The 17,217-nt window shown below is 46.6% G+C and overlaps 2 protein-coding genes across 3 annotated transcripts in view; both read right to left on the reverse strand.

The window, feature by feature from the left end:
- The window catches only part of Clcn7 (Cl-/H+ antiporter 7), a 33,078-nt gene extending 29,557 nt beyond the window's left edge, over positions 1-3,521 (reverse strand). For both annotated transcript variants that reach the window (XM_085833340.1, XM_021185965.3), the window contains exon 1: positions 3,311-3,521. In XM_085833340.1, the coding sequence (XP_085689466.1) occupies positions 3,311-3,448 (138 nt within the window). In that variant the 5' untranslated portion in view covers positions 3,449-3,521. The remainder of the gene's footprint in view (positions 1-3,310) is intronic.
- A 5,593-nt stretch (positions 3,522-9,114) lies between these two features.
- Positions 9,115-13,782, reverse strand: Ptx4 (pentraxin 4). The gene is made up of 3 exons (XM_021149972.2): positions 13,645-13,782; positions 11,188-11,842; positions 9,115-9,755 (listed from the first exon to the last, which is right to left on the reverse strand). The coding sequence occupies exons 1-3, from the start codon at positions 13,780-13,782 to the stop codon at positions 9,115-9,117; spliced, it is 1,434 nt and encodes a 477-aa protein (XP_021005631.2).
- Between the last annotated feature and the right edge of the window lie 3,435 nt (positions 13,783-17,217).

Raw genomic sequence — 17,217 nt, forward strand, 5'->3', positions numbered from 1 at the left:
TAATGGGCCTGTAAGAATGCCCTGCATTTAAAGACTGCAAACACACACTGCCACCTCTTCACCATTTGCTCTAGGATCAAACAGCCTCCCAGAAAACTCTACTTCCTGTTGCCCACGCACATGACCATGACTTGCAGGCTGACCTCACCCTCTCCCTGTTCCACTATCACCCCACACCTAAGAAAAGGACCAAAGACTTGGCCTCCAGGTAGTGCCACAGGGCCTGAGCTTTAAACAGGGCCCAGCCTGGCCAGCCTTCAGCAGCTACCACATTGCTTGGCCAGCTTCTGCCTGGCTGGGTGGCAACACTGCCTCCACCCAACCCTAGAGATGCTACAACAAACCCCAGAGGCTCAGGAGGTAGCCAGGATAATGAGCTCATGTTCAGTACCCAGGGCCACCCCACTGTGCTCCCTTTTCTATTTCCAAAGGTCCTGACTGCAGACTAGCTCACAATGACTCCTACTGCAGCACCAGGGCAACCCACGCTTACCTAGGAGCCTACTGTCCTGTCCGGATCTTCCCTGGGAAAAGAAATGCCAACAAGACATTCAGCCGAAGAGCAGACATAGCCAAATGTCAAGCGCAAAGACAAAGTTCTTTTAGTTGGATAGGGTTTTTGATTTGTTTGTTTTGAGACAGGGTCTCATCTAGTTCAGCCTGGCCTCAAAAATCACTTTCGACTTCTGATTCCCGCTCTCAGCACTGGCAATGCCAGGTCATAGGTATGTGCCACCACACGCAGCTTTATGTGGTGTTGGAGGCTGAGCCCAGGACTTCACTGATGCTAGGCAAGCACTCTGTCTCCAGTCATTAATGACTAGCATCTATTGAGAGCCTGTTTTCTAACAGGCTTGCTCAGTGTTATACATTCATTAACTTTTTACAGATGAGAAAACTGGCACCAGCAGGCCTCAGATCCTGCCGGAAATTCTGGCTGGTCCAGTGCTCAGCAGAGGGTTCCCAAGCTGTAGCCAGTGCCTGTTCAACCTGCCTAAGCAGGTAAGGATTCCTTAGCACTGGAGTCCCCAGTTTCCTGAATGCCTCTCCTAGGCCTAGTCAAACCCAAGTCAACTCTTGTGCCTGAAAAAGGCTCCTACCCCCCAGACCACATCCCATATATATTCTCTCTGTTCTGTTGCTCTTCTTGTCTAAGGACTTGGCACAAAAGTGCTCATTGCACACATTCCTACAGGGCTCCTCACACAGACCCACAAGGTGTTGGGCCTGCTCCCAGAGGGAAGAAAGCTGACCTATGCACCTTAGTGACCCGCACACAGACCTGGGAACCCACAATGAGGCAGGTGCACAATTATTTTTTTAAGTTGTTTAACAGCAACCAATCAATTGTATTATATGCAGATTTAAAAGCTATAGTGTGTGTGTGGGAGGGGGGAGCTGGAGAGATGGCTCTGCAGGTAAGAGCACTGACTGCTCTTCCGAAGGTCCTGAGTTCAAATCCCAGCAACCACATGGTGGCTCACAACCACCCGTAATGAGATCTGATGCCCTCTTCTGGGGTGTCTGAAGACAGCTACAATGTACTTTCATATAATAAATAAATCTTAAAAAAATAAAATAAAATAAAATAAAATAAAAGCTATAGTGGTAGCCGGGCAGTGGTGGTGCACACCTTTAATCCCAGCACTTGGGACTCAGAGGCAGGCGAATTTCTGAGTTCAAGGCCAGCCTAGTCTACAGAGTGAGTTCCAGGACAGCCAGGGCTACACAGAGAAACCCTGTCTCAAAAAAAAACCAAAACCCAAAAACAAACAAACAAACAAAAAAACAAAACTATAGTGGTATTTAGGGGGAAAGATCAACTCTTTCTTTACACTATTTGCAAAGAAAAGCAAAAATAAATAAAAACAAAAATACCCACATGCATTCAGCCCAAACTCAACTTCTGTCAGATTCCAAATTCTTCCCTCTCTTAAAACCAGTTGCCAACATAAAGCTACTTTCTTTTTTGAGAGACTTGTGTGTGTGTGTGTGTGTGGTGGAAGCCTCTCTAGTGGAGGCCAGGAGAGGAAAAGGTGGTCAGACCACCTGAAGCTACAGTTACAAGTGGTTGAGCCACTGGACCTGGGTGCTAGGACCTGAACTTGAGTCTTCTCCAAGAGCAGCAATAACCCCCTTCCCCAAAGGTTACTTTCTTTACAACAGGGATAACAAATCACACCACCCAGAAACACACTAGGAAGGCAGACACAGCTCTACCACCTTACTTATTTCTGATCGCTACTGCAGACCCGATTCACAAGCACACGTCACTTCAAAAGGGCCTGAGCTGCTTCCCAGCAACAAGGAGCTAACTTTGACTTTCACTGTCCTCTGCACCTTCAAGGGTCTAGCAAAGAAAGCCTAAACATAAGTTTTGATGCGGCAGCCCTATCTTGTGCTCTTCTTAGCCTTTAAAACAGCAGGAGTGTTTGTAAGACACCTCTAACATCAGGAGGAGGAAGGGTAAAGGACAGATATAAAACAGACTAACATCAAGGAATTGATACAAGTAACTGACTCAAAATTAACATGATGCACACAGGCAAAAGAAGCAAAAGCAGGCAAGTAAACAAGCCTGTCCCAGTCTTAAACACTAGGCATTTGAAGGCACAAACTGTCTGCAGTGCTGAGCACACTCTGGCCTCTGACTTGTTGCTTATCATGTCTGGCTGCACATTTCCAAGTTCAACTAGGTAGTAAGAGAAAATGAGTGGAGATGCTTGGCACTGCAATTGTGTCCCCAACGTCTGGAATTACTCCTGTGAGAAAGGAGACAGGCACTTTCACCGAAAGCACAATTCTGCCATTTAAACTGAAAACTACCAAGTGTGTAGTCCAGGCCTTCCAAGTTCTTGGGAAAATGAGACAGGATTATGAATTCATTGGTGGTCTCACTGTGAGACCTTATCTTGAAAGGCCAAGGGCTGTGGGTGCAGAGCTGAGGTCGTTATGATTGCCTAGTATGTGTAAACCCTGGCTTGACCCTCACCACGAAAAGTAAAATTAAAAAACAAAAGCAACGTTAAAGTCTTGGGATCTCTTGATGAAAAGTCAGTGACAATGGCTCTTGGAGGAGAGGGTATCATTTTCTCTGATGGTGTAGCCACTGAGGAACGAGATGGGAAGAAGAGGTTCAAAGAGAAAGAAGGAAGAGGCTTATGAGTGCGAAGCTATCAAAAATAAAAGTCTTCCAGGATTCAAAAAAATAACAAGAGGAGAACACCGTGGCCTCCCTCTGGGCCCCGCCAGCACACTGAGGACCGGCGCAGCGATCCGGGAAGCTGCATCTCCGGCCCGCGGGCCTCACCTGGCGCGCGCCCGGCCCAGCTCCGTTCAGCAGCGGCGTCTCCTCGTCAGGCTGCCCTGTCCTTCGAAGCAGTGGCGCCCCCTCCTCATCATCGCGATCTCGGCCGGACCAAGACACTTTCTTAGAGACGTTGGCCATGGCCCACAGAGGACCAAACTCAACAAGAACAGCCGGCAGACCGGCAGCATTCCCGTGACCCGCGCCCAGGTCTCACGTGATCTATCATCGGTGCCCATGTGACTGACGACGGAGGCCGGCAAGATCCGGGAGCGCGGGGTCTCCTGGGAATTGTGGTTCACTGGTCGTTGCAGCCCAGGGTAGAAACCTAGAACTCAAAATCCCTAGCAATTAGTGTCTTCACTGAAGGCAGGGACCCAAACTCCAGAGAAGAACCAGCCCGAGATGCACGCCTAGTCCCCGAAGAGATGATATGGTAAAAAAAAAAAATAATAAACTACCTGTAAAAGTTCTGGAATCGTCCCTCTCAACCAAGTTGGCTTCATGTGTTTCCTGTGCTCAAAGGGCAGCCAAACTGCTGCAATTCCGGGAAAGGGATTAAGACCCTGATGCCACACCACCTCCAGTAGGATCTGTATGACAAGTTCCACAAACTGAGGCGATTGACCTCAAAAGGGGGAGGCCTCCTGGAACCGGTGTGGAACTCTTCGCCGGAGAAAAAAAATATTGAGTGGTAGTTCTCATGGCAATATTTTATTTTCTCTTATTCCTTTTTTTATTTACATGTTCCTGGTAGCCTAGGCCAAGATCTTAAGCGAGAATAATGGGTAAGAAACCATCCCTAGGGATGGGGCCACTAACATGACCTTATCCCCAGGGAAAACAATGCCTTACTTTTTAAATCATTTACAAAACTATTATGATAGATAAAAACTTTCCCAACAATAAAATTTCATATGGCTGCATGTGTGTCATCGGAGGTGGATTTTGGTGTATGGTAAAGAAAGCCTTAATTAGAAAGAATTAAAATAGTTTAAATTTACATATTGAAGATTTGTTAAAAGAAAAAAAAAAACAGATACTATATGTTAAATAGTAATTGACCATGGGGCTAGAGAGTTAGTTCAGTGGTTAAGAGCACTGACCGTTAAAGATTTATTAACCTGCTCCTGGAAATATGGCACTAGCCTTGGACAACAGCCCCTACTGAATACATCCTTTCAGAATTGTTATATTTTGATGATTTATATTAATAATGATGTTACTTACCTGTTCTGTTTGTGATTCACTGAATACACAGTTTCAGAGTTGTAATGCTTGGATGATTTTTGTGCTTTACTGTGCCAAATGATGTTTGTTGGTATCTGTGATTGTTTCACTGAATATAGTTTCTAAGAGATGTAATGTTTGGTTTTTAATGTATAAAATCCCCTGCTTGAGAGCTGCAGAATACACTCAGATTCAAACTGCCTCTGTGTTTGTTTCTGTTTGTCACCACCGAATCCTTACCCACCGAGCTTCAAGGACCCTCATTCCAGAGACCCCCATAACCGACTTGGGTGGTCCGTGGCACCCTGAAGTGCCAAATTAGGAAAGACTGGGGTTCCTCCGAGGAGGAGACTAGGACAGCACATGGGTGTGGTGTTAACTAGCCACAGGTTGCTTTAGGCAATAGTATTTTAGGAAGGTTAAGTTTGCCTTAGTATCAGTGTTATATCAACACAGTTGTTCTTAGATGTATCCTGAATTATGTAGGGGCAAGGATACTACAGCTTCAGGGACCTGAGAGTGACTGTGAGCATGGGTGGCACTCTACAGAGAAAGAACGATGTTGCAAAGTTAACTTCTGAGCAGTGTCATGGCAGTTGCCTTACAGAGGACGGTAGAAGGAAGCAAGGAAGAAAGTGTCCACCTAATGAAGGAAATAGGTATATAATGTGAAAGCTACATTTAACAGAGAAATATCGGAGAGGGTGGGGTTAATGTGCACAACATAGAAAGATTCTATAAAAATAGTTAAAATACAATTCAGGACATCAGTGGTGACAAAGGTCATATGTAAGAGAGTTAACATGGGTTCTAGGATATATATGTACACTCATCTATATATGTGTACATATATACCCTAGATTGTATATATACATATATATATGTATATAATGTTACCTTGAAACTTTTTTATTTGAAATTTTTCAAATCAGAAAGTTTTAAGTCCGTCGTAACTTCTAAGGGTGAGAGGATTACAGGAAATGTCCTTCCTTTCATACAATTCAAAGTAAAACCAAAACTAAACACAGAATAAGAGGAAGAAAGTTAAATGGGGTTCTGAATTTTCCCATGATTATCTTGTGACTCTGTGTGTGTGTGTGTGTGTGTGTGCTATTTCCTCTTTGACACACCTTAGTTTTGTCATTTTACAAGACAGTGATAAAGGATGTTATGAACCTCTTTTGTATTGCTGGGCATTGAGGTTGGGAAATGAAGCTGGCTTGTCCAACTAAAGTCATTAGTATTCCGTGGGGCTTGAACTTAGATCCTTTTAAAACTTTGATCAGAAACTGGGCAGTGGTGGTACATGTCTTTAGTCCCAGCACTTGGGAGGCAGAGGCAGGTGGATTTCTGAGTTCGAGGCCAGTCTGGTCTACAAAGTGAGTTCCAGGGCAGCCAGGGCTACACAGAGAAACAATGTCTCACCCCCCACACACAAACACACATAAAAAATTTGATCACAATTTCTTTAAGACTGGGACATTTAAGTTGTCAGTTGAGCTGAATGCACAGGCTTGGGCCTTTCTGGATGATAGAGTTTGCGGGGGGGGGGGGGGGGATTGGCAGAAGAATAAGCAGAGTAGAGGCGTGGCATAGCAGGGTATGTAGGAGGGGTTATGATGGAGAGAGTCATCCTAGGGTCATGCCTGGGGGGGATAGATCTCTCCATAACCCTTGCTGACAAAGTGGTACAATTCCCACAGCTCCCAAAAGACCAACGCCTTCAACTTATTGTTCTCTTTTTATTGACTTTTGTCTATTAGGGATTAAACTCGGGGTCTTACATATGTCAGCCAAATGCTCCATTGTTGAACCTTGTAAGTCTTTGTAAGAAGAGAAATGGACAGGGGTGGACAAGTTGGTTATGGCAGGACCAATGGCTTCTTGTTAGTACTGACTCCTTGAAGGGCCAGGATTGTAACAATGTAATAGATGTTGTTAAAGAAGGAAATAGGGGGCTGGAGAGATGGCTGGGCAGTTAAGAGCACTGACTGTTCTTATGAAGGTCCTGAGTTCAAATCCTAGCAACCACATGGTAGTTTACAACCATCTGTAATGACATCTGATACCTTCTACTGGTGTGTCTGAGAACAGCTAAAGTGTACTTACATACAAATAATAAATAAATCTTTTTTTTTAAAAAAAAAAGAAGGAATCTAGTGGCCTTAGAAAGGGTGAGGTTCATACTTCAAAATACACAGGTGGCTTTTGATGACCCCACTGGGAGGCTGAGTCAGATGAACATATATCTCATCTCGAAATCCAACCGACTTCCCATGACTGCCTGTCTAAGATTTGCACTTGTCCTTAAGGTCCTGCCACACTGCCCCAAACACTAATGGACCACATCTAAGACCTTCTGCTTGTCTGGAATGACAACTGTGCTGGAACATGTCTGCTGAAGTCCCAAGCTCTGCAGTGACTGGTGTGATATCTTGGTTCCCTTAGACTGTGTTGAACCTGAAAGCTGGGATTATAGAACCCATGCTCTGCCGAATCCTGGCTTTGAGCCTGTGTGTGTCTGGTTACTTCCAGCTGTTCTAGCCTGTCCACAAGGTTGAGAGCAAGACATTTGTAATCAAACCATTGGAGGTCCAGCTTTTCCTGCTTGCTGCTAGGGATCTTCCACAGATCAGCAATCCCAAGACCCTGCCGTCCCTCCAGCAATCACTAGATCAATAGATGGCTCTTTCCAGAAGTATGTTGCTCCCCACTCTCCTTGAAGCCAGAATGAAATGAAGCAAACACTGCTTCCAGAATGTGTTAAGAGAAGCAAGGAAGGGATGTTTGAGAAGGAGGGACGCTCAACTGGCTGTGCTTGAGACCAAGAGCTCAGGTTCTTAGGGAAGCAGAAGACAGCATGACTCAAGATCACAGCCATGAGGTGTCCACTGGGGTTTCCAGGTCTGACATTCTTCCTGACTGTGACTCACAAACAGGCGGCCTAGGAAGCTGATTTTAGCAGAAGGCCTAGGGCACATCAAGAGATTGGAAAGATGCTGTTAAGAGACTCATTTAGAGCCAGGCATGGTGGCGCATGCCTTTAATCCCAGCACTCGGGAGGCAGAGGCAGGCGAATTTCTGAGTTCGAGGCCAGCCTGGTCTACAAAGTGAGTTCCAGGACAGCCAGGGCTACACAGAGAAACCCTGTCTCGAAAAACCAAAAAAAAAAAAAAAAAAAAAAAAAAAAAAAAAAAAGATAACCGAATAAAACTAGACTGTGATGCACAACTCAGTACTTTTATTAAGATCTATAAAAATTTTAAAAGGGCACATATTCTAATATGAAAATAATTTCTGGTAAATTAAATTTTAAAGCCTTAATCGTGTGTCTTTAATGGTAGCTTTGGCAGCCTCAAGGGCTCTCACAGACAACAGAACAAGAATGGTGAGTTGACCTTCAGGGGAATCCCTAGGGTTCCTGGAGAGGGGGTGAGAGGTCAGAATGTTAAGCCTTTTTCATGAGAGAGATGTTGGAACATCCATGCTTACAGAAACCTTCAGTGAATCTTTGGAGAGGAGACAGCTATGATAAAAGTACTTCTTGTAATTTTAAGGGGGCCCCTAGGAACTGGCCTCTCATCTGTCTGACAGTGTTTCATTGGCAACCAAGGTGCTTTAGATGGAAGCCCAACCAAGCCCAGTGTTCCTGTCCACCAACTCAGCTGGGGTCAAAGAATAGCATACTACACACGAGTAGTATGAGAACAGTGCAGCCTATAACAATATCACTGTGGGCCGGGCGGTGGTGGCACACACCTTTAATCCCAGCACTCGGGAGGCAGAGGCAGGTGGATTTCTGAGTTTGAGGCCAGCCTTGTCTACAGAGTGAGTTCCAGGTCAGCCAGGGCTATACAGAGAAACCCTGTCTCAAAAAACAAAACAAAACAAAACAAAAAAAACAACCTAAAAAAACAAAAAAGAAAAAAAAAAGAAAAAGAAAAAAGAAAGGGGTGGGGGTGTGAGAGTGGTGACTCACATCTGGAGTCTCAGCACCCTGGAGACAAATTGCTATGGATTTGAGGCCTGCTTGGGATACAGATTAAGTTCTAAGGACTACAGTATGAAACTCTGAATCAGAAAACAGCAATCAAACAAAACTACAAACAACAGAATTCCACAGCAATGGGAAGTTATGCTCTTGGACCCCCTCTCTTTCCCCATTGCACGTTTTCTGTCTAATCTGAGTCTTCATTCAGGAGTCTTCTACATTAGAGCGCAGGTGCACATAGCCCAGCAGTGACAGCAGTGACAGCAGGGGAGTGTTTGGAATGTGCTGATAAGGAGGCAGCTGCTTCTTCTTCTTCTTCTTCTTCTTCTTCTCTTCTTCTTCTTCTTCTTCTTCTTCTTCTTCTTCTTCTTCTTCTTCTTCTTCTTCTTCTTCTTCTTCCTCTTCCTCTTCCTCTTCCTCTTCCTCTTCCTCTTCCTCTTCCTCTTCCTCTTCCTCTTCCTCTTCCTCTTCCTCTTCCTCTTCCTCTTCCTCTTCTTCTTCTTCTTCTTCTTCTTCTTCTTCTTCTTCTTCTTCTTCTTCTTCTTCTTCCTCTGCCTCCCAAGTGCTGGGTCACGGTGTGGCAGCCTTATGGACACTGCTCCAGGCAGGTACATTTGGCTCTCTGCACAAATCCACCCACAGAGGTGACATTGGTCAACGTCAGAATAGCACCTGTTGGGAGTTCTTTTCCAGAGGCCAAGTCTGCAACTTCTCCAGGGAGCAGTGCCCGGTCCCAGATGGCCAAGCCAGATATGCTCCCTACAAAGGCCTCAGAGCTGTCAAACTCGCCCCCCACAGTGTCTTGTTCCTGGCCCAGCACAAGCGACCCTCCGGGAGGGATCTCATAACCCTCTCTGAAGCGGGAGCCGGTGGCTACTAACCTTCGGTCTATGTGGAGCCAGTACTTGCCCTCCACAGACGTCCAGATGATACAAATGTGGTGCCACTGGCCATCCAGGAGTGGTTTCAGGGACAGTTCCCTGAAGTCTGGGTCCCCAATCACAAAGTGGATGGAACCAGGGACCAGGGAGTCTCGGCCATGCAGTACTAACTTGTTGTCATTGTCTTTGGTGGCATAGGAAAGGAGGGTGCCCAGGTGGCTGGTGGCCATTCGGACCCAACTGCAGAAGGACAGGGCTCGTAGGGGTATGAGGAAGCCAGGGTTAAGGAAGACCACATTTTCAGTGGAGGTGTTGGGGAAAATCAGCACTGGGTCCGTGTTGCAAACTGGAAACAGAGGGAAGAGAGTCAGCCCTGAGCATGAGGCAGATCAGAAGCATCTTGCTGCAGGCCTGCCCTTTGCTCTCATCTACAGTGTGACCCCCAAGGTCTCCGGACAGTGCTTGCGGCACCCTTTCTGCCCTCAAGATTTGAACCCTTCTTCTGCACAGCTGAGAACTGAGAATAACTTCTCAGGGAGTCGATGAATCCTCTGTGTCTATCTGTCTGTCTCTGAAGCACCTCGAGACCAGGGAAGCCTTTGTGTATGCTCTCTGTGGCTGCTATAACTTTGCTACAGGGCTGGTGAGATGGCTCAGTGGGTAAGAGCACCCGACTGCTCTTCCGAAGGTCCAGAGTTCAAATCCCAGCAACCACATGGTGGCTCACAACCATCCGTAAGGAGATCTGGTGCCCTCTTCTGGAGTGTTTGAAGACAGCTACAGTGTACTTACATATAATAAATAAATAAAAAAAAAAGTTATTAAAAAAAAAAACTTTGCTACGTGTTTACTGATGTAAACCAGCTCTCTTTTGGAGGTCATAAACCGGAACCTGCTTTCCCAGGGTTCAAGACCCAGGGTTCCGTGGTCAGTTTCCTCCAGCGCCTCCTTGTGTTTGGAAGTGGTAGTCCTGAAGGCTTTGGCTCCGGTTTACCCCCTGGTTCCACAGTATACCCTCTTATTTTCTGCCTCTGTCCTCGGGTGTCATCCAGCTCTGGCTCTCCTGCCTTCCTCTCTAGCCTCTGATGACTATTATCAGCCAGGTAATCTAGGGTTATTCTATAGGAAATAAATCGTTTTCAGTCTGAGGTTCCTTTAGCACTTATCAGTGAATCTCACTCAAGTAAATAGGCAGCACTTGGCCCCTCTCTTCCCTATGTCGCAGCTGGTACCTGGTACCTGCCTGAGCACTTTTCAGTTTATTTTACACTGAAATATCAACTCTGTGACCGAGCCCAGGCTCAGGAAAGAGCATGCATCCCAAGCCCTGGGAGGATTTGGGGTGGGGACTATGCTAGATAAGACGAAAGTGAGGAACTCAGCCAAGGGGAATTCAGGAGGCAGGGAAGTGTGGTTGGGAGTGCGAAAGTCACTGTTTTGTGCCAAACAATGCACCGATCAGTTCTGCCTTTGTTCTAGGCGGGTGTTGGACTCCTGCACAAATGCAAACTCAACTATCTCTCTTTGGCTTCCCAAGTCACAGTAGTGTTAATGGAAGCAAGACTCATCCTTTGGCTCCTGGTTCAATCCCTTCAATGGAGGCCCTTCTGCTATGCAGCCTGACCCGCTGGAGGCTATTCTCTCTTATGGTGTTAGGTATGTAGCCCTTGGGGGAAAGAGATTTTGGGGTGACAGGTGTCAGGAATGACATTATAACCTCAGACACTGCTAGGGAAACCTGGAACTTGCTAGGGAGGTGGCAGGTTTGTGTCACTTACTGTTTCCTGGTCCTTGGTAGGTCCTCGGTGGGGCTGCTTGATGACTGCTTGGGGTGTGGAACTTCTGCATCTCCTGAACATGGACAGTGACGTCATGAGGGGAACTCCTGTGTTGGGATGAAGACTTGGCTACCTGGCGGTCCCTCCACAGTTGCAAGGAACCTGGGCCTCGCTGAGCAAGCTGGGTGGGGGTAGGGGCTGTGGTCAGCCCCAGGGCCAAAGTACCAGAGGTGGCCCTCTGTGTCTGTCCCTCCAGAGCAGCAAGCCTGGCACCCTGGCTGTGGACTTGCTGTGTAAGGCTGGCCAGTGCATCCTGTAGTGCCTGAACACTTAGGGCCAGGCTTGCAATAGCCTCCCTCTGTGCCTTTTGCTCCCCTTCCTTCTCTACCCACTGCCTGCTCTTTGTGCTCAGGGAGAGGTCCAAGGCTTGGAGTCGAGCATCCACCTTCCGGCTCCTTCGCTGGCTCTTCCTATACCAGGTCTTTAAATGGGCCACATCTCCTTGTATGGCAGTTTGAGACTGATTCATCGCTAGAGCTACAGCTTGACTCTGTTCCACCAGGCTCTGGAAGCGAACATCCATATTGTAGTAAACATTGTAGTTGTTGGCAATGTTCTGAAGGTGTGTTAAGGTCACCTGTTGGAATCTCTGAAACTGTAAAGAGAGCACAGCTCTTATGGGGTTAGGCTGAGGTTATCCTAAGAAAACTTCAGAAGTATCTATTCTATCCACATCCAAGTCTATGGATAGCACTGTTTATAAATTGACCAACTTGATCCTTGTCACCATGCTAGGACATATGTGGAGATTATCATGACTAGTCCCAAAGGGCCAGGTACAAAGCAGGTGACTGTCCTCAGGCCCCATAGCTGCATGGTGTAAAATGTGGGCTCCAGGCCCATGGCCCTAGTTATGATCCTCCCTGGCCCCAACACTCCGGAAGATATCTTGCTACTGTGATCCTCAGGGCTACCTTTGTGATTAGAGGGGACTGCAGGACAGGCTGTATGAGTGCACTGAAAAAAAAATATTTTTTTGAGACAGGATTTCTCTGTGTAGCCCTGACTGTCCTGGAACTCATTTTGTAGATCAGGCTGGCCTCGAACTCAGAAATCTGCCTGCCTCTGCCTCCCGAGTGCTGGGATTAAAGGCGTGCGCCACCAAGCCCGGCTCTGAAAAATATTTTAGATTGAGCTGGGTGGTGGTAGAGGCAGGGGAGGAGGGTCTCTGTGACTTCGAGGCCAGCCTGATCTACAGAGCAAGTTCCATGGTATCCAGGGAGACATAGAAAAACCATGTCTCAAAAAAAAGTTTTTTAGATTTATTTAATTTTATATGTATGAGTGTTTTGCCTGTATGAACATATGTGTACCATGTGTGTACCGTGTCTTTGGAGGTGCTGAACTGGGGTTATGGATGGTTGTGAGCCATCATGTGGGTGCTGAGAATGGACCTGGATCCTCTCCAAGTACCTAGTGCTCCTGGTTGCTGAACTATTTCTCCAGCTCAGAGTGCATGTATGTATGTATGTATGTATGTATGTATGTATACTTATTTATGGTTTTCCAGCTCTGGGGACTGTATCTAGGATCTTGTGCATTCTAGGCAAGGGAGCCCTGTGCTGCTGAGCTACAGCTGTTGCCTTTTCGGCCTTTGTTGTTGCTGTTTTGGTTTAAGTTCTATTTTATTCTATGTGTGTGGATGCTTTGCCTGCTTGTGTATCTGTGTGTCATGTACATGCAGTACCCAGAAGAGAGAGAGCTGGCATTACAGATGATTGTGAGCTGCCACAGGAGTGCTGAGAATTGAACCTGGGTCTTCTGCAAGAGCAGCAAGAACTCTTAACCACTGAGCCATCTCTCTGGCCCTGTTGTTGTTGTGTTGTTGTTTTTTGTTTTGTTTTGAGACAGAGTTTCAGTCAGTAGCACAGGCTGGCTTGGAACTCACCACATCCTCATTCAGGCTAGCCTCAAACTCATAGCAATACGCTTACTTGAGCCTAAGTGCTGGAATGACTGGTACACTCCACCATGTCTGGCTGTACCAGGATCAGTACAGGATGTGCTTGGGGTGGGCAACTGTCTACAGACCCCTGCGGAATCCTTGGGACAGAGCCTATGTTCTGCTTTGAAATAGACCAGTACCCTCACAGCTCCCACAACTATGAATACTGTCCTGCACAGTCGCTACCCAGGCCTCTTCTCCAGCTGTGTTCTTTGGGTCTTCACACACACACACACACACACACACACAGTCTAGTTGGACTTCAGAGCAGAGCCTAGCAAATGCTTGCCTAGTTTCTAAAAACAGGTGAGAATATCGTTGGCTTCCAACAAGGAGAGCAAACCAAGTGCTTTCTGTGTACCCGGATCACAGAGAGCATCGGACTCCATGACATCCATTCTTTACCTGCTCCTGGTATTATAAAACCAATTCCCCAAGTGCAGTACACCTACCTGCTCTTCTAGTCGACGGAGCCTCTCAAAAAATGGCTTTCTTTGCCTGGCTGGGTGAGCTTCCTGTGACAGAGTCCTGTGTACATTCAGGGACACAAAAATGAGGAGAAAAGGCAGGGTCTTCTTCAAGCACCTCATGCTGGGACACACAGAGGCAGAAGCTGATGTCTGTCTCTTGGTCCCTTGAGTCTGTCTCATATCCCTGCTCCTTGAAGCTCACCACATGACTGGTTTTCTTCATTCTGTCCTGGCTGAGTGTCAGGCTCTTCCTGCCACCTTAATGAAAGGCGTCTGCCTTCAATCCAATGGACTCTGGGAACCCGAGGTTCCCAGGGAAACAAGCTTCAAACAGGCACAAACAGCTTCTTTGGAAAATTGTTCTAGTGGATGTGCTCGGGGCTTTGCTTGGCTCAGAGGCAGACAGGAGCTGATAATGGCTCTAACAGTAGCACCTAGACTGGAGTTCCCACCAAGAAGTCAGAGCAGGACAGGGGTTGAGCATGGTCAGGAAGTTGTCCAAGCCAGCTGTGCACTGGTGCTCAGGATTCCAGCCACATGCAGCCATGTCTTTTGAGTCCTGTCTCACTCAGTTGGAGAAGAAATCCCTCTTAGAAATGAGACTGAATTTCACTTTAACTAATTTTCTTTTCTTCTAGAATGGGATAACTTAAATTAAAATTAGATATGTTTTTCTTCCCTGGAAAAAAATCTTGCTGTGTTGCTCATTCTGGTCTTGGACTCCTAGGTTAAGTGATCTATCTCAGTCCTCAGCTAGGACTATAGGTGTTTGCTCTCTCTCTCTCTCTCTCTCAGTCCCACAAATTGTACAGGTTTTGAATTAATATGATATTTTGATAAATGTATTTTGTAATGTTGAAATCAAGCTAGACATACCCGACTTTCCCTGCCTGGCTTTTGGTTACAGGCTGTGCAGGGGGATGAATGAGGGTCCCTGAGGAAATTGATCCAAGTTCTTCTCCAGGACCTGTGAATATAGCCTTACGGGGAAAAACGTCCAGGCAACATCTTAAGATAAGGTAACCCTGGAGTACCCAGATAGCCCTGCACTCAACAGCAAGCATCCTGACAGGAGCAGAAAGGACACCAAGGAAGAGGCCCCATAAAGACGGTGGCCGAGATGGGAACAATGCTACTGGGGCGGGCCACACCCGGAGCCTCTGGAAACCAGAAGAAACTTCTGCAGTAGCTGCTGCTTTGGATTCAGACTCTGACCCCCAGAGCCGTGAGAAAATAATGCTCTGTTGTTTGAAGAAGTCTAGTTTGTTTGTAGTAATAAGAATAACTCAGGAAAGTGTCACCAACAAAAGCACTAGCATTTCCAAGATGACAGGAACCATAGTGTCTTCCCAGAGGACAGGCCACTGAGAGCGTCATCCCAGAGGCTGGCTGCTGCCATTAAGGCTCCTTTGGTCAAACATCAGAACACCACAGACAGAGCAAAAAAGCCACAAAAGTATCCAGGGAGGAAAAACTGTTGGCTCAGGAGACTGGGACAATTCCAAGGGGACAGCTGATTTTATCATTTATGCTGATCCAGAATTCGATCCATGGCACCACAAAAATAACTAAAAAAACAATGGCAAAAAATAAAATAGTGCATCTATTTCATGTGAATAACTCAAGAGCAAAGAGTAAAGGCCTTCGTAGGCACTGAGGCTACGAAGAAATCCTACCTTCACTGGGAAGTCCTGGAGGGTGAACTTCAGGAAAATGGACGGGTCAAGAGGTAATGGAGTTGCAGTTTAGGGATGGAGATTCAGGAATGTCTCATGCTGGGGCCCCCACACCCCACTCTCAAGCCTTGGTTACATCGGGAGATACCCCCTCTCACTTCTACAGTGCCCCACATGTGTCCTGACAACTGTATTTGCGGTGGTTTCTTACCGTCTGTTCTCTGGACTGAACCCGGTGTTGATCTTTATTATTTATTTATGTATTTATTCTGTGTGTGTTTTACTCACAGGCTCATGTGTAGACACCAAACATTTGAGTCGCGTGCCTTCCTCGGGTCTCCACCTCATTTTATTTCGAAACAGCGCCTCACTAATTCTTGGGTTCACTGGCTGACTGGCAGGCTCTTCTCCACACACTATTCTCTTACACCCCTGTTCTGATGCTGGGGTCACAGATTGTTGTGCAGGACTATCCTCCAAGACATCTGTCACCATCAACTTGGAAATGACCATCATGCCTGGGGCTTGGTGTTACCTCATAGAGGAAGGACAGAGAGGGCCAGGGGATACTCACTTGAGTATCCCGCCTCCTCCCAATCAGTTATATGCAAGTCTGCCCTAGTTCATTGTAGCCATGGGAGACTCAGAGAAGGGACAGAATATAGAGATATGGAAAGATTAGGGAAGGATTCTATCTACACAGTCATGGGGGTCTGCTGGGGGCAGACCTTTTAGGGTGACTGCGTGTGACTGCTTTAAGGTCACCTCTGCTACTGCCTATAACCCCTCACCCATTGCTCTGTCAGTAAGCCTAATAAACTCACTGATTCCTCAGAGTCAACTTTGGTGGAAATGTACTTCGGTTTATCATCAGTACTGTAAAAGAAGGGGGTAGACTTTGTTTACATCTCCTTGGCAACACAGATGCATGCCTCTTCACTTGGCTTTGATATTGGGTGCTGGGGATTTGAACTCAGATCTTCATGTTTGTACATCAAACACTTTGCCTAGTAAACCATCTCCCCAGCTCCCAGGTCTAGTCTTTTTAAAGAACAATTTCCATTACATTCATTTCTTTGTGTGTATGTTTGTGTGTGGTTGTGGGAGGAGTGAGTGTGTGTGCTTGTGAAGGGCAGAGGACAACTTTGAGGAGTTGGTTCTCTTTTTCCACCAAGTGAGCCCTGAAGATTGAACTCAGGGGATCAAGCTTGCCAGCAGAGCACCCTTTCTTTTAAGAGAAGATTGTATCCTCCTAACACCCCTTTGTTCTAAAACAAATAAGGACACCCATCTCCGCCTGCACACTGGCCAGGGGCTAAGCACTGTTAACATGTATTATTATAAGCACTCTGGTATTCATTTCCAGAAAATAAGCAAAAATATTGGGTGCTGAGGTGACATGAGCCCTTAACTAGCAGTTGCTAGGTTTCCCATCCTGGATGGCTTTAGCAAAAGAATTGCCAGTCAACAGCTCCTGGCCTGCCCTAATGCCAGCTCTGACTATCCAGGAAACTCCGAGGCCCTTGAGAAAACTACAAGGTTGCAGATTGCTTCAGGTCTGGAAGACACAGCCCCAAGGCTTTTTGCAACCATTTCGACCAGGTTGAGAAGAAGATGTCCCCTGGTGGCCTAGCTGAGGAACTACAGAGGCTGGTGCAAGGACTGTGAGCAGAGGAAGTGCCCCTTTTCAAGATTTGAAAGCAGCCACTTTGACTCCCTCTGAGAGACTTTCCTCATCTCCTCCCTTTTGTTGCAGCTTTAGGTTCAGTAAAAGGCTCCTCTCCAGGCTTTGCTTGCCTACTCTCAGTAATGTGGGCTAAGCTGTTATCATGAAAAAAGAGGTGGCAGAGACAGCTGAGCAGTTGGCAGGCCAAGCTAC

This window comes from Mus caroli, unplaced genomic scaffold, assembly GCF_978045245.1.
Source record: "Mus caroli unplaced genomic scaffold, Mus_caroli_1 scaffold_18, whole genome shotgun sequence".
Classification (NCBI taxonomy): domain Eukaryota; kingdom Metazoa; phylum Chordata; class Mammalia; order Rodentia; family Muridae; genus Mus; species Mus caroli.

What these genes read in the sequence shown, in the direction of transcription:
- Ptx4 (XM_021149972.2), bottom strand. Translation starts at nt 13,782, where the DNA reads ATGAGGTGCTTGAAGAAGACCCTGCCTTTTCTCCTCATTTTTGTGTCC. An exon ending in TCCGTCGACTAGAAGAGCAG is followed by an intron (nt 11,843 to 13,644) that starts GTAGGTGTACTG and finishes CTCTCTTTACAG; the next exon opens with TTTCAGAGATTCCAACAGGT. An exon ending in CTACCAAGGACCAGGAAACA is followed by an intron (nt 9,756 to 11,187) that starts GTAAGTGACACA and finishes CTCTGTTTCCAG; the next exon opens with TTTGCAACACGGACCCAGTG.